This window comes from Acipenser ruthenus, chromosome 21, assembly GCF_902713425.1.
Source record: "Acipenser ruthenus chromosome 21, fAciRut3.2 maternal haplotype, whole genome shotgun sequence".
Classification (NCBI taxonomy): domain Eukaryota; kingdom Metazoa; phylum Chordata; class Actinopteri; order Acipenseriformes; family Acipenseridae; genus Acipenser; species Acipenser ruthenus.
This window is the reverse complement of record NC_081209.1, coordinates 6,191,206-6,206,737: the sequence shown is the minus strand read 5'-3', so window position 1 is coordinate 6,206,737 and position 15,532 is coordinate 6,191,206. Positions and strand designations below refer to the sequence as shown.

General features: G+C 37.9%; 1 protein-coding gene across 2 annotated transcripts in view; it reads right to left on the bottom strand.

Annotated features, from left to right (window-relative positions):
* LOC117973344 (RIMS-binding protein 2-like) overlaps window positions 1-15,532 on the bottom strand; it is a 137,285-nt gene that overhangs the window by 116,909 nt on the left and 4,844 nt on the right. The window contains exons 1-4 of one of the 2 annotated variants that reach the window (XM_058994609.1): window positions 13,552-13,612; window positions 12,049-12,139; window positions 11,111-11,293; window positions 9,737-9,871 (exon numbers count right to left, since the gene is read on the bottom strand). In XM_058994609.1, coding sequence (XP_058850592.1) covers window positions 9,737-9,871; window positions 11,111-11,215 — 240 coding nt within the window. In that variant the 5' untranslated portion in view covers window positions 11,216-11,293; window positions 12,049-12,139; window positions 13,552-13,612. Of the gene's footprint in view, window positions 1-9,736; window positions 9,872-11,110; window positions 11,294-12,048; window positions 12,140-13,551; window positions 13,648-15,532 lie in introns of those variants that run through there. The other variant, XM_058994608.1, reaches the window with a different exon arrangement.

The window sequence follows — 15,532 nt, the reverse complement described above, 5'->3', positions numbered from 1 at the left end:
TCAGGAGAATTCTTTGATTTTTCAGAAGCCTACCAACCATTTTCATTAAACTGCAAAAATGCGCAAAAAGCCTTTCTGAATTTAATTATTTTTTCTGTAAACTGGTATACACTCAACATGGGTTATTTGAACACTAATATATGTTGCATATATACAGCATAGTTGCCAACATTTGGAAACTGCTCAGCGGGACGCTTGTCCCTGGGGGTGTGGGGAGGGGTCATACGCAAAAAACACACATTATCATATAATAGACGTATCCCCCCCCCCAACTCAACACCACACGACCATTATGACAGTAAAAATAGACAAAATTAAGCGTTCTTGCCTTTGTGTAAGTTAGTGATCAGCAGATGTCTCAGCCGCACGAAGAGCACAGCGTGTGGTTTTCACTCTACTGTGCAGAATAAATCTTTTTTTTTTTCTATGGGTAAATATCGGGACTTTCTTCCTATGCATCGGGACACGGGACATCTGCTAGGAAATCGGGACTGTCCCGACCATATAGGGACTGTTGGCATATATGATACAGTATACATAATATATATATATATTATTATTATTATTTATTTCTTAGCAGACGCCCTTATCCAGGGCGACTTACAATTGTTACAAGATATCACATTATACATTATTTTACATTATACAGATATCACATTATTTTACATACAATTACCCATTTATACAGTTGGGTTTTTACTGGAGCAATCTAGGTAAAGTACCTTGCTCAAGGGTACAACAGCAGTGTCTCCCACTGGGGATTGAACCCACAACCCTCCGGTCAAGAGTCCAGAGCCCTAACCACTACTCCACACTGCTATATATAGCACCAATATGTCATATGGACCGGGTGAACACAGATACCGAGTGAGCTAAAATGTTATAATAAAATTTGCTTGCAATACTTATGTATGTAATTCATAAAAACAGACATTCAATCTTTGTGAAAAGGGCCCTCGATCTCATAAGAGGCACATAAGCCCATTCCTTAAGGAAAGTATTTTTTTTTTCTCTTCTCTGGCAAGGTTTAATTCCCACAGCTTCAGCAGAGATTTACCATAGAGGCAACTAACATAAGGCACCAAAATGGTTTAAGCTTTGTGTGTATTTGACAAAAGCTAAGGCACTTAACCACTGCACCAATACCCACAATGTACATGTCTGTATTTAGGATTCAAGCCTCGCCATAATGAAAAGGAGATATATATATATATATATATATATATATATATATATATATATATATATATATATATATAAAGCAAACTAGGGTAACATTTTAAAAACCATTTGCAAACCAAGTGCTAATGTTGTCGCCACAGGACTCTTTCCAGTCAGTGATTAGGCATATGGCCAGTACTAAACCCACAATTTTCCAGTGTTTGCAGCTGAGATGATTACATTAATAAGGTTCCTTGCATGTCCGTGTGGGGCTGTGCATGATAATCACTTCCTATAGAGCAGGCTTGTAATCACATTTTAAAATTGCTGTGTTTTGTTTTTTCGATATCCGAAATGTTTTGAAAACCCTGGAGAGAAATAGGAAATGAATAATAATTAAAGCAAATGGTTCATTGGTTTCCTTTTCATAAAACACACAGAACTATTTCTGATTATCTTAAAGGTTTTTAATATGGGGGTTAACTTAACCATAGAATGCAGATTTTAAGCCATCAATGCTAAATGAATGAGAAGCAAAACACGCAGCAGGTTCATCCATTAACAAACTCAAATGGTAAAACTAAAATCTATTTTTATACAGAGTGAGATGAGTTGGAAAAATCGATCAATCTGAATGCACGGGGTTTGTGCAGGTAGTGTCCAAATCCTTATTTATAATGAATGTTTTGACTGATGTAATACCTGTACTTAATAAGTTATGTTATTATGACTAAGGTCAAGCGCAAGGAAATGACAGCAGTATTTCTGTAACTGTAACAGGACTTTGCTCAAGGTTGTGTATTAGACTTCATTCTTAAGGTTACTGCCACAGGATCAAAGTTAATCACTGATGTCTGAGATGAAAGAATTGAGTGTTAGTGAGATTACCACACTGTACTGTGGTATGGCAGTAGAAAATAATGGATTGATTTGTAGTGAAATAAGGATAATGACACACTACCGTCACATCGGACGAAGGTTATCCATTGACAATAACACAATTTCAGCCTATGGTGCACAGCATTTTCAGAAGCAGATTGAGATTTTTAGAACCATTCTTATTGACTAATAATTAGTCAATAAGAATGATAAAAAAAAAAACATCTTCACCACAATTGTTGTCTGGGTTGTCATGGGGATAGCGGTGCCATCATTAAAATGTAACCCCATTGGTAAGTAATATTTTACACATATTGGTATATTAGATTAGTTTAGTGGTCTGCTGCTTTGATTGCAGTTATCTTTCCTACACTACTAGAGCGCTCTGCTGTCTTGATTAGAGTCATCCTTCCTGTCAGCAGGCCTGTAGTGTAGAATACGTTTTTAAAAGTTTACATGTTGAGAATGGTTGTTAGCCAAAGCTGAAAAAATATATATTTTACTGGCGGTTTGTGTACTTTTTTTGGGACCTATTTTGAAGCGGTCGTGGGCAAATTGTAAAAGTTTTCATATAAATTAGATAGACACAAGTCAGAATGGCTCCTTTCTGCAACCAAGCTGTTTCTTGATTTTTGTTTACAGTTACAATTGTGTAATCTTCTGAGAATGTTCCTTTCTCTTTGCAGTTGATTCAAAACAATGCCCTGTAAGTAAAAAAGGGAAAGCTCCCTTTTTGTCTTGGGGAAAAGGGTGCCCCCTACTGGGCAATTTCCTGCAGCACTTGCAACCATTATCATCAATGGGATCAAATTAAAACAGCTGAACACTTCCCCCGACCCACAAGCACTCTTAAAAGGCATGGCATCATTCTGTTCTGCAAGGGGTTTGGTTTCTCCACAGCAGCCTGTAAATGAATGTTTGTTTGTTTTTTAATCCAGAAATTGGAATTCATGCTCTTTACCACACATTTACCACATACACAGTATTCCATACATGAATATGACAATACTATTATGTTTACTTTTATAATGGTGTAAATTGCCAATTTATTTAAAGAAACACTGCATATAAAACAAATGCAAAAGCACACTTCATCTTTAACCTATACTCAGCACTTGGATAATAACCAAATGACGACAATATGTAAAGACCTTTTTGAGAACTGCATTTGCTTACACTATCAGGCTGATATTGATAGAGTAAATAGAAGAATCTCTAGAGTTCAGGAGTTTTAAACTGTGCACACTCTGCACAAAACGCTGACATAAGAAAAAGTTGATAGAAGACATTACAATCATTATTCAGAAGTACTCCTGGGGAACAGAATGCAGCATGAGTACAAAGTGTGACGTTTGAGATTTGTATGTGCAGAAAACCACCTACGCACATTGTTCCAGACAATCAAACAGCGCTTTGAACCGGTGCTAGTGATCACTGGTTCCCAACATGCGGCCCCTGACAAATCTCTCACAATGTGGCTACCGTCTTCATCCGAACCGTTACACTGCATCACTGTGCAACACAGACAGTAGCAAATAACATACAAACAAGCCTGCTTGCTTTTTACCCATCTGCAGATTCATAATTCTGAGATCAATCATTGCAAGATACAAGGACATACATGGTGATGGTATTCCTCTCAATATGAAACCCAAGAATCCAGCATGAGTGCAATGGACACTTTCCTTCTGACCAGCTCCATATAATGACCAGCTCACCATTAAGAACACATTCCGTCAATCCCAATCGCAATACAAGGATGAATGAGGCTTGCCATTAGTGTAATATCAATGACTGATTAGTTTGACTAACATGCCAAGACCATGGAATAGTCCAAGAGTAGATTACTTCCAATAAACGTGAGAACTTCAGCATCTCGTTATGAATAGCAAATATACAGTACTGTGCAAAAGTTTTAGGCAAGTGTGAGAAAATGCTGTAAAGTAAGAATGCTTTCAAAAATAGACATGTTAATAGTTTATATTTATCAATTCACTAAATGCAAAGTGAGTGAACAAAAAAAAAATCTAAATCAAATCCATATTTGGTGTGACCACCCTTTGCCTTCAAAACAGCATCAATTCTTCTAGGTACACTTGCACAAAGTCAGGGATTCTGTAGGCATATAGTCAGGTGTATGATTAAACAATTATACCAAACAGGTGCTAATGATCATCAATTCAATATGTAGGTTGAAACACAATCATTAACTGAAACAGAAACAGCTGTGTAGGAGGAATAAAACTGGGTGAGGAACAGCCAAACTCAGCTAACAAGGTGAGGTTGCTGAAGACAGTTTACTGTCAAAAGTCATACACCATGGCAAGACTGAGCACAGCAACAAGACACAAGGTAGTTATACTGCATCAGCAAGGTCTCTCCCAGGCAGAAATGTCAAGGCAGACAGGGGTTTCCAGATGTGCTGTCCAAGCTCTTTTGAAGAAGCACAAAGAAACGGGCAACGTTGAGGACCGTAGACGCAGTGGTCGGCCAAGGAAACTTACTGCAGCAGATGAAAGACACATCATGCTTACTTCCCTTCGCAATCGGAAGATGTCCAGCAGTGCCATCAGCTCAGAATTGGCAGAAAACAGTGGGACCCTGGTACACCCATCTACTGTCCGGAGAAGTCTGGTCAGAAGTAGCCTTCATGGAAGACTTGCGGCCAAAAAGCCATACCTCCGACATGGAAACAAGGCCAAGCGACTCAACTATGCACGAAAACACAGGAACTGGGGTGCAGAAAAATGGCAGCAGGTGCTCTGGACTGATGAGTCAAAATTTGAAATATTTGGCTGTAGCAGAAGGCAGTTTGTTCGCCGAAGGGCTGGAGAGCGGTACACGAATGAGTGTCTGCAGGCAACAGTGAAGCATGGTGGAGGTTCCTTGCAAGTTTGGGGCTGCATTTCTGCAAATGGAGTTGGGGATTTGGTCAGAATTAATGGTCTCCTCAATGCTGAGAAGTACAGGCAGATACTTATCCATCATGCAATACCATCAGGGAGGCATCTGATTGGCCCCAAATTTATTCTGCAGCATGACAACGACCCCAAACATACAGCGAAAGTCATTAAGAACTATCTTCAGCGTAAAGAAGAACAAGGAGTCCTGGAAGTGATGGTATGGCCCCCACAGAGCCCTGATCTCAACATCATCGAGTCTGTCTGGGATTACATGAAGAGAGAGAAGCAACTGAGGCTGCCTAAATCCACAGAAGAACTGTGGTTAGTTCTCCAAGATGTTTGGGCCAACCTACCTGCCGAGTTCTTTCAAAAACTGTGTGCAAGTGTACCTAGAAGAATTGATGCTGTTTTGAAGGCAAAGGGTGGTCACACCAAATTTTGATTTGATGTAGATTTTTCTTCTGTTCACTCACTTTGCATTTTGTTAATTGATAAATATAAACTATTAACATGTCTATTTTTGAAAGCATTCTTACTTTACAGCATTTTTTCACACCTGCCTAAAACTTTTGCACAGTACTGTACATGCTCACACACACACGCACTCACGCACACACACACGCACAGTCAAAACAATAGCCACTTAACATTCTATAGCCCTATCTTTCATGTACAATATATGGTCAAGCAGAGATCATCACGAGAAGATTGTGTCACATAATACAGAGTATTAACCACAGAGCCTGCTGTTCATATTACAGATTCCCATCAACGGAATAAAATCACCCAACGCAGCAAGAAGTACTGGCAGCACTTTTACTTTATTGAATTTTAATTGTAAAGGTTATACGTAGTACAGTTATTGTGGGCATCTTGTTCTGATGCTGTTATCACAGTTATTTTGGAGTTCCTATCAACTCGTACAAACTACTCTGAAATGAAATGTACAAAGAGAGTATGCTACCTAATGTGCTGTATGCTATATAAGCATCCTGTGTAGTACTGCCATGTATGATTAGTGCAGACGATGCAATCCATTTTCAGTGTCAGTAAAATGTCACAACAATGATTTTTTTAAAAATTAATACGCACAATCAATGACTTTCATTTGCCTCAAGGAACTGTGTTATCGAACCAGCTGTGCAGTATTTGAATTATAATGTATATATTAATAATCAAATTCTCTATTGAATTATACAGTCCTGGCATGGCACAGTCCTGAAATCATTCTGTATGATTATTATTTGATTGGTTTTATTTTTAAATCGGTAACTGCTATTTACATTTCTAGTGTTTACATACTGCTTGCTAGCCAACATGGATATATTAATAAAGCTCAAAACAACTGACATTACTTAGGAATTTCCATGCATGAAAGTCTCTAGGCACTCAAACCCCTCCATGGTTTGATTTTGCTTCTAAAGCTTATAAAACACTTTTGGTGGGGGGAGGGAGGCTTCCTACTGTCATGCCATAGATTACAGCTAACAGTTCAAACCCTAAAAGCACAAGTGCAAATATTATACAAATCATAGCGAGAAGGACTCGTAAATATATTGAGAAAAATCAGTTTTATTTTTTATTTACAGAACAAAACGGTTCTGCCACTTTAAGGTGCATTAAGAATACATGCGTTCTAGTAGCTTAGCTTCTGGGTACTGTCTAGAGCAAGAGGACACGGTGACATTCCACATGCATTTTACAAGATTAAAACCTCAACACTGAAGGCATGAATAATATAATACATTTGCTACAATCATAGGGTAGTGTTTATAAAGAGGTTGGTCAAGCAAAAACAGTACAGATTCTATTTTCTTGAAACAGGGGGGTGATTATATATATATATATATATATATATATATATATATATATATATATATATATATATATATAATCTCCTTGCAGTATAGTATAGTGCAGAGGCAGGAACAGTCTGATGCAGATATAAAAAGCAATTAAAAGAACAGCAGCATATATAATTGCCCTGTTTCACAGCGACGGCACCTGCAGAGAATGCTAATAAAGTAGAAGGAGGGTGACTGTACCTCAGAAGCATTTTCCCTCTGTTCCAAGGATGGCCAGTGGAGAGACAGCTGTATCCAACTGTGTCATATTACAAGCTGGCAGAAGAGGCAGGCAATGACGGCGGATGCATTTGCTGTGTGTGTCCGTGCCGGGGCATAAAATGGTTCTAGTTAGCCACAAGCTGCCGAGTCGGACAGTGGAGACAGAGAAAGAGCATCCTTCAACTTGCACAGCAGTAGAGCCAAGATGAAGTGTACCAGTGCACACACACAGACATATACACACACAGACTAGCAGTACATTCAAAGATGGTCTCCCTGTTAGTCAGTATTCTCTTCTTTCACATATTATCACTGTTGCCTCCTCGTCCCCCAACCCCCAAGGCCCAGCTGAAAGGAAGCCGTGATCAAATATGACAAGGTCATAACAATTTTTTTTTTTTTTTTTGGCTCCCTTCCTCTCTCTTGCTGTATCTCACTCCCTTTCTCTGTCTCTTTTCAACTGACACTAGTAGTTTCTGTGCAGTTTGTTCCCTTCATAGATCCCCCCCCCCCCCGGAACACCAACCCGCCGCCCCCCCCCCCCCCCCCCCCCCCCCAGACCATCCCAAGCAAAGCAGGTCGACCCTCTGTCTGTAATGCAGGACAGACCAATCGTGTATACAAATGCTGGATGTAATATCCCTAGTCTCTGTCCAATCATCTGGGAATCTGGGAATCAAATGCAGAAGGGTATTAAAAGGGATTATTAGGACTGTGCCAGGGTTTTTACAAAGGGAAGAAGATTTCATCTGTGTTCTGTACGGTACGTTGTAAAAAAAAAAAAAAAAAAAAAGAACAGGCTGAAGCGAAAGTCAGTATTTCAACAGCTGCCTAGCAACTAGAGCAGCACTTATAGCAATGGCTTCTGCTCCTCGGGACATCATACTTCTCCAATCCTAATTTAAAGCAGTTCATTCTCCCATTTGTGTCCTGACAAAAGCAGACTACTTGGTTTTGAGACACCGTTGTTTAAAATTTTATTGTCAAAACAGAACAGTGGTCTGATTGGTGCTTGATACATGCATTCATATTCATACATACAAAGGAAAAGTACACATTTTGCCATACATGCATGTATGAAATATAAATGGGCACATATGTACATGCAAAACACCTACAGGTTTAATAGTTTCTTATTTCACTTATTTATTTTAATTCCTTGTGTACCTTAAGGGGTTAACAAGGCATCAGCTTGAATTGTAACCCCCTGACTAGTTTTACAAGACTATCAAGTTATTACATTGGAATTTATAACGAGTTAAGGACATTACTGTATTTTATATTTGTTACCAACTTAGGAAGTATTTGAAGTGATTTCAAAGGATGTTTTACTATTTCTTTAGCACTGCACCCCAAGGATGAAATAAGTCTGCAATCTGCTCGGAGGGAGAGAAGACTGCTTGATGTTCACTTGCCTGAGGAAGCTCTCTATGTGATTTCAAAGATGGAGATGAAATGAGTCCAGTCTCCCTTTAAAAAGGATGATGTCTACAGGGAAAAGAAAGGCTTTTCCCAGAGGAGCCAAGTCTGTGCTAAGTGTACCGATGTTGGAAACTTGGAAAGGTCTTGAGTTACTGATCTTCTGTGCAATGAAAAGTCAATTTTCTCTAAATTTAGAAGGACAAAGCTGGATACTCAAGTAAGTTAGCAATAACAAGGCTGTTCTGTAGATTTGTAGATTTTATTATTTTAAAGAGAAATTCAATGACCTCCTTGTGCTTAGTTTTCCATTGCATTCTGGTAATACTTTATGACAATACGTCCTAAAATTCCAGATGATTTTATAATAGAGCAACTTTACTTTTGGCTGCACTAGAATATTTCATAGGTGCAAAATACTGGATACTCTGATGGATTTAATTGATTAATATTTGGTGACCCTCTGTAAATGAAAAAAATCCCATATCAATATGCAGACTTTCCTTATTTGTTTCTCAATTGGTCGCTTTTACTTCAACCCTGTCAAGCTCACTGGGAGATTCACCTTCATTTGTCACCTTGGATTTCACTAAGCCTGTCTCTGGACCTCATGAAAATGCAAGCTGCTTGTTCTTCTCCCTCGGGGGTGTGTGAGTGACAGTCTCAATTGGTGCTGTGAAACGGGATCTGCAGCAGAGCTTTTTCATGCAGCTTTTAAAGCTTAAGTCAGCAAGCAGCCTCCTCTCCTTGACTAAATTTCAAAAACAACCGTGTTCCTAAGGTATCACCTCTTTCCAACTGCAAGCATATTTGTTCTGATACTGACAACATCATGGCTGGTGTTTTAAGGTGTTTTATTGAAACTTCTGAGCTCAGAAAATAGTTTGTTAAAAGACGGCAAAAGCAGCATTCCTTATACTTATTTAAAAGGGGGGGGGGGCTCAAAATACTGTATGTTTTAAGTTTTAAAAGGTTAATTATTAATAGTTAAAAGGATGATCCCAAAAGTTTTAGATTTTTAGATTAGCTACCTTTATATCTGCAAACAGCAATAAAACGTTCCTGCAACTGACTTACTCTTGCAGCCTTCCTGCAAGCACTCTGGGGTCTATTTCAACGATCTAAACCGTGGAGGGTCTAAATCAAGTTTAGGTCCTTTATATTAGTCCTGCTTGTGTTATCCAAAAGGCTGACTTGCAGGCATATGTTTATACATTTTAGTACAGCAGTATTAAGATCTGCCACTGTTTAGATCATCCATGAAACAGCAGTCCACTGTGCACGATACAGGAAGTGTTTGACACTTACTTTGTCCTGAGAGAACATGTACAGCGAACTCCTCTCTGAGATGAACGAAAGCTGCCTCTGTAGCCACAGGAGTTCCTTCTGCGACTGTCTGAGAAGCTCCTCCACGTCACCCGATCGCTGATCCTCCATCCCCTCCTGCAACCAACAGAGGGGATATTTCTTCATTCCTTCCCTGTTTATATCCTAGTTGTGTGCCGTTTCTACTTTGTTAATTTTTTTTTTAACAGACCACAAAAGGCTGAATTTCTGTCTCCCTTGGAACTGTCAAAACTCTTGAGTTTTAGATACAGTGGGGGCAGAAATGACAGCTTAACACTTGTTGTGGTCATTTTGTAAAACCACCTCACTTCAGAAATTCACCTTGAAATATGACATGGTATGGTACATGCATAGTATAGGCAAGGCCAACTGCTATATTACCATGTAAATGTGTCAGGGTAAACTGAGGGTACAGCGCTGTATGTGCAAACCTAGTGTGCTTGTATTCTGCTACAAGGTGATATGCTGGGAGCACTAGAACTACAGATGAAGTGTGGCTTCTTGTGACCAGGACAGTGGCCACATTTTCAGTTGAGATATGCTAGAGAAAACTTAGTCCAATTGCAATATTCAGTCACCAGGTGGAGCCATGGAGCTACAGGAAAAATTCCATTATTTTCAAAGGCAACCAGATCTTGAGAAATTGTTTTTTTTTTAACCTCAATATGAAGTGATTCCTCAACAATTAACCTAATTTAAAACGTATTGCATTTCTTTCCATGCCTACTAAATCCTTTCTTAATCCCTCTGCCTTCTTTTATCAAGTACTTTTACCACGCTGGTGAAAGTTTGCCACGATTCTTACTATAGACTCATTCCTTTCTGGAACGGTTGCTGTTGCGTCATTCTGCATCCAGTTAGTTTAGAGGCTCTTATACAGTGTCAGATTGTGTGTGGTAAGAGTACATCAACCTATGGATTATATGTGATGTAACCTTGCAGACTGGTTTAAACCCAATGCTTCACATACAGCAGTAAGATCACTAAATGTGTTGCTGGATTTAAAGAATAACCTAAACAAGTAATATAAATAAATCCATTTATTGTGCGGAGCAACTTTTAAATTTGTATTTATTATTTTACTTTATTTCGGGATATGCACATGTTTCAGATACAACAATAAATAAACTACTGCACAGATATTAGATTTGAACACCATGTGACAGACCCTGATTAGCACTACTAGTCTAGGACTGCTTTAGCTAAATTAACAATGGATAGCGCTAAACTAATCGGGTCTGTGAAAGCAGCAATGTATGTGTATAAATCAGCCGTAGATTTTGATTGGCCGCTTTTGAAAACCTATTATGAAATCATCAGCACATCACGAGGTACCTTGATTGCTCCCAGCCGCGTCTTCAGCTCCTGACACTCCTCCTCCAGCGCTTTAATATCCAGGTCCTTCAGCATCATGGCAGTCTCTTTATTCACAGGGAGCATCTGCGGCGGGCCCCCGTTTACTGCCACAAACTTCTGTCTCGCAAGTGAGATGCTTCCAGTACATTTAATACTATCATTCTGTAAAAAAAAAACAAAAAAACACGATGTTATCAATGGGTCGCCATTCATCCAATCAATCAGTACAGCAATGCATTTGCATTTTTTAAAGTTGATCAGACACTCACATTGAAAGAGTGTCAATAACCTACCTTCCCAACCCCACAACTACAGGTGTATGCAAACTCGCTGCTAAACTGCAGGACGGCTAAACACAAGTGCAGTCACACGAGCCCAGTTAAATATGCAAACTGGAACTGCAGTCTAACTCAAGTCTGTTGTTTTACTTGTGTTACTGCACAAACTGCAATTTCAAACACACACACAAATCTTTGTAATATATTTTGCATTTTTGCCTTCAGTTCTGCATGCAAATGAAAGTTTGTTTTAAAGAAGGATGCACATAAATGCAGTCCAGAAATATAAGGGACAGAAAGCATTTTCCAATGTTTAACTTTCCACTGAAACTCACTGAACAGAAAACAATTCTCTCCATGCTCTAACGATTTTATCTGAGTTCGGTTTATGCAGAACAACTGGATCCCACACTGCCATCTATTAATGTAAACAAATTCGCACTGCGTGAGAATACACGCACATTGAAATGAACACTGAAAACATACAATTTCAATAAATGCACCAAAACGAAATAGCTAGCCTACAGTGACCAACGTCTTTATTATTATTATTATTATTATTATTATTATTATTATTATTATTATCATCTCACAATCACAACACCATTATTTATTGTGAAAAAAAAAAACAACCATTACTTCATTTGCCCTACGCCGGCGTCCTCGTTGTTTGCTTGCTTGACAGTTGACTCGGGGAGAACTTTGGTATTGGCATTACGAGCACGCACACCTGCAAAGTAATTGACAGTTGCTCCGCTCATCTCGGTGCCCAGGTGCCTGTCATGTCCGTTCTTGTACAGTATATTGGTAGTTTAGATTTTATTCGTTAAAATGCAGAATTAATGCAAGTTTAGTCAGCGAAAATCCCACATGGTCCTTATAAGTGTTTAAAATGTTTTTTTTTCCTAAATGCGTACATTACTGCCCCCTTGTGGCCATTTAATAGATTAGCATGATGTTCGCCAGAGTTTTTCAACCATAGGCTGTATGATACTGTAATAATTTCCAATGCATACATTATGAAATAAAATTAAAATGTCTAATGAAAAATCTGACAAAATGCAAACACTGTAACTAGTAACACTTTGCACCTAACAATGGCAACAATTCACAACAACAGTATGATATAAAGATTTTTGAAATCTTCCTGCTCTGTTAATGTCTCCAGGGTCCAGACAGAAACAGGCCACCAGTTTTAAGACTGGACCCCCTTGTAAAGGAGATGCTACATATCAATTGGGGTTTTACAGAATAAATATATTTTAAATAAACTCATTGGAGCGCTTCTTCAAAAGAAGATAACTAGATGCATATTCATGCTTGCTTGAATGCCTAAGGCAAGACTCATCATACTGCAAAGATTAATCACTTTACAGCTGTCAGTGTATCTGCTTGGATCATCTGGAGAATAAGCCTTTTTCTGCGGGATTTAGTTACAGTTTACCTGTCATTCAAACAATTATTCATTCCAGACCTTACCTTGCTGTGTGGTCAGGAGAAAAAAAATCATTGGACATTCCAAATTGGGGGGAAATAAATAAAAATAATAATTGGTCACTTGAAAAAAATAAATAAAAGCCCAATTATGTGAGTTAGTAGGATTATTTATTCAAATCATTAAGTGATTTAACCTATTATGCAATTACAATATATTGTGTGGGAGTGACATTAGACCTAATATGCTACACATAAATGAAATAAACACTTCACAAACATACCCTCCATAGCTAATTACTGGCGATGAGTTTCCATGGTTACAGGGAATCCATCTTGTTTTTTTTAATTTTATTTAAGAAATCATTCTCTGATTAGGACAAAAATGATCACCAGTTTACATGTACATACATCAGGTTTTGAATCAGAAATAAAAACAGCATGCAAATATTGTAGCGCCCTATAGAAATCCAATACTGATGTCAATAATGCTGTTCTCCATATCTGTTGTTTTATGGCATGATTATCTGATGATCGGGTGGATGTAATGCATGAGGGTTGAAGGTTTGCTGCCCTAGAATCCTATTGGTTTTTGGGGTGATTGGGTTTAGGCAAAGACCTGAGCAGAACACAAAAATGTAATAATGTTTGTGGAATCCAAAACGCACCCCTTAGTCATCGTTGTAAAGTGTCAGATGGCAGTGTTACCTTGTTCTGGTTGCCAGGCAACAGGTCACTTGGCTTCTCATGATCCTGGCTCAAGTGTTTCATGCTCGCATCTGATTCCTTGTTGTTTGCTTTGTGCTGTAATGAAAAATATAAAAAAATATATAATTTTAGTTATTTATTTATTGATCTCTCAAGAATTTTTGCATTTTTTTTTTTTTTTTTTTTTTTTTATATTATTTTCAACAACATTCATAAAACCTGTCGCTTTGGATAAAAAACGTTTGCTAAATGACGTTTGCTAAATGCAGAGATGTTCCTCCCAAATGCTAAAGTCTTACACCAAAAACAATTAAAGGCATTAAATATTGTGTTTTATTTAAGAATAGCAAAAACGGACAGATACAGAGATACAAAATGTAAAGCTTCAGTTATTTAGATTTATTAAGCCGAATTATCAGGGCAGTAGCTCAACTATAATGATAATTCCACACAATCAACAGTAATTTATCATGAACAGACACTTATGCATTTAATTTATAGATGTAACTATGTTCTTGCTTTTGAATATTCAGTTAAGCTCTAGTCTAAATATATTTGCATTACAGACAGTAAAATAACACTAAAGCAACACAGCACTTAATAATGTAAGTTTAAAACATACAAAACTCCTGCTCTATAATAGAAGCCTATTGCAAGATTTCCTCCTTACTTTTTGCACCTTGGTTCTTGTTTCGATCCTGCTGTGGGGATTAAAATATTAAGGCGAGACCCACAGTCTTTTTCAGAAACTGTTCCATGATTTGAATAGATTTTCTAGTTCACGTTTCATCCTTTTGGCTTAATAGAAGGTCAGTTTTCCTCATGGTCTACTATTTAGTTCTCCAACTGACTAGAGTTACTAACAAGCCTTTCTTCAAGCTTGCATTAAAATTATGGATTTGTTCATGTTTAAAAATCAAAAGAAAACTGTCAAGTGCGACATTGTCAGCTGTAGATAAATTATTTTTCATAATATTCACATTCATAACATCCTAAGGTGCTCTTTACAGTCACAGTCCAGTCAGAAAAACACAGTGCATCACCACTGGAGAAGAATGATGTATGTGTGTGTGTGTGTGTGTGTGTGTGTGTGTGTGTGTGTGTGTGTGTGTGTGTGTGCGCGCACGCGTGTGTGTGTTTGTGTGTCCTCAATTTTCTGCCTGCATGGCAGAGGCCTTTTCCTCTTTTGATCACACCTGCCTCCAGTTGTTGCATCCTGGATGTTTTGTTTCCAGACAGTGATTTTGTTTTAACGCTGGAAATCAAAACATTGCAAAACATCTGGAATGCCTGGGAGTGGTAGCCAAAAAAAAACAACAAGAAAGAAAGAAAAGGTCATGACAACATTAATTTATTGTATCCATGATTTGCAATTATTCTCCAGCATGATGGCAAAGACCATAAGGGTTTTACTTTCAGAACTTGTGTCCTAGGGTCAAAGAGGTATTCTTTTTGCCTCTGAGTGTACAGTAAATTGCCCACAATAACATCATTTGATGCATGGTTACCGTTGTTTACCTTGACTTTCAACTTCATTTAATAATTTCACAACTATCAAGCAAAAAGTATATAAACTCTTCACAGAACTTGTTCTGACAAATCAAATGGTTTCACCCCAGGGCTGCATTGCATTAGTGTTTGCTGATTCTAAGAAACATCAGTGGTAGAACAGTTAGGGCTATAAAGATACTGATCCAAGGGCCAGATTAAAAACAAAATCTTTAAAGTCTGTTTTGATGAATTAAATTCACTTTGATATCCAGGAATTAATACATTAATTAATATATTCAATGATAAGGCCTCCATGTTGAAAAATGCCACTTGTCGAAATGTTTCTTTTTGTATTTCTAAATTTAGCACTATTGTTTTTATAGTTATGGATAACTTTGATATTCATGAAACATTTTATACAGTGAATAATGTCCATATATGACCTTGACCTTGCATTTTTTTATTCTGAGTTTTATAAAACTGACTGTTT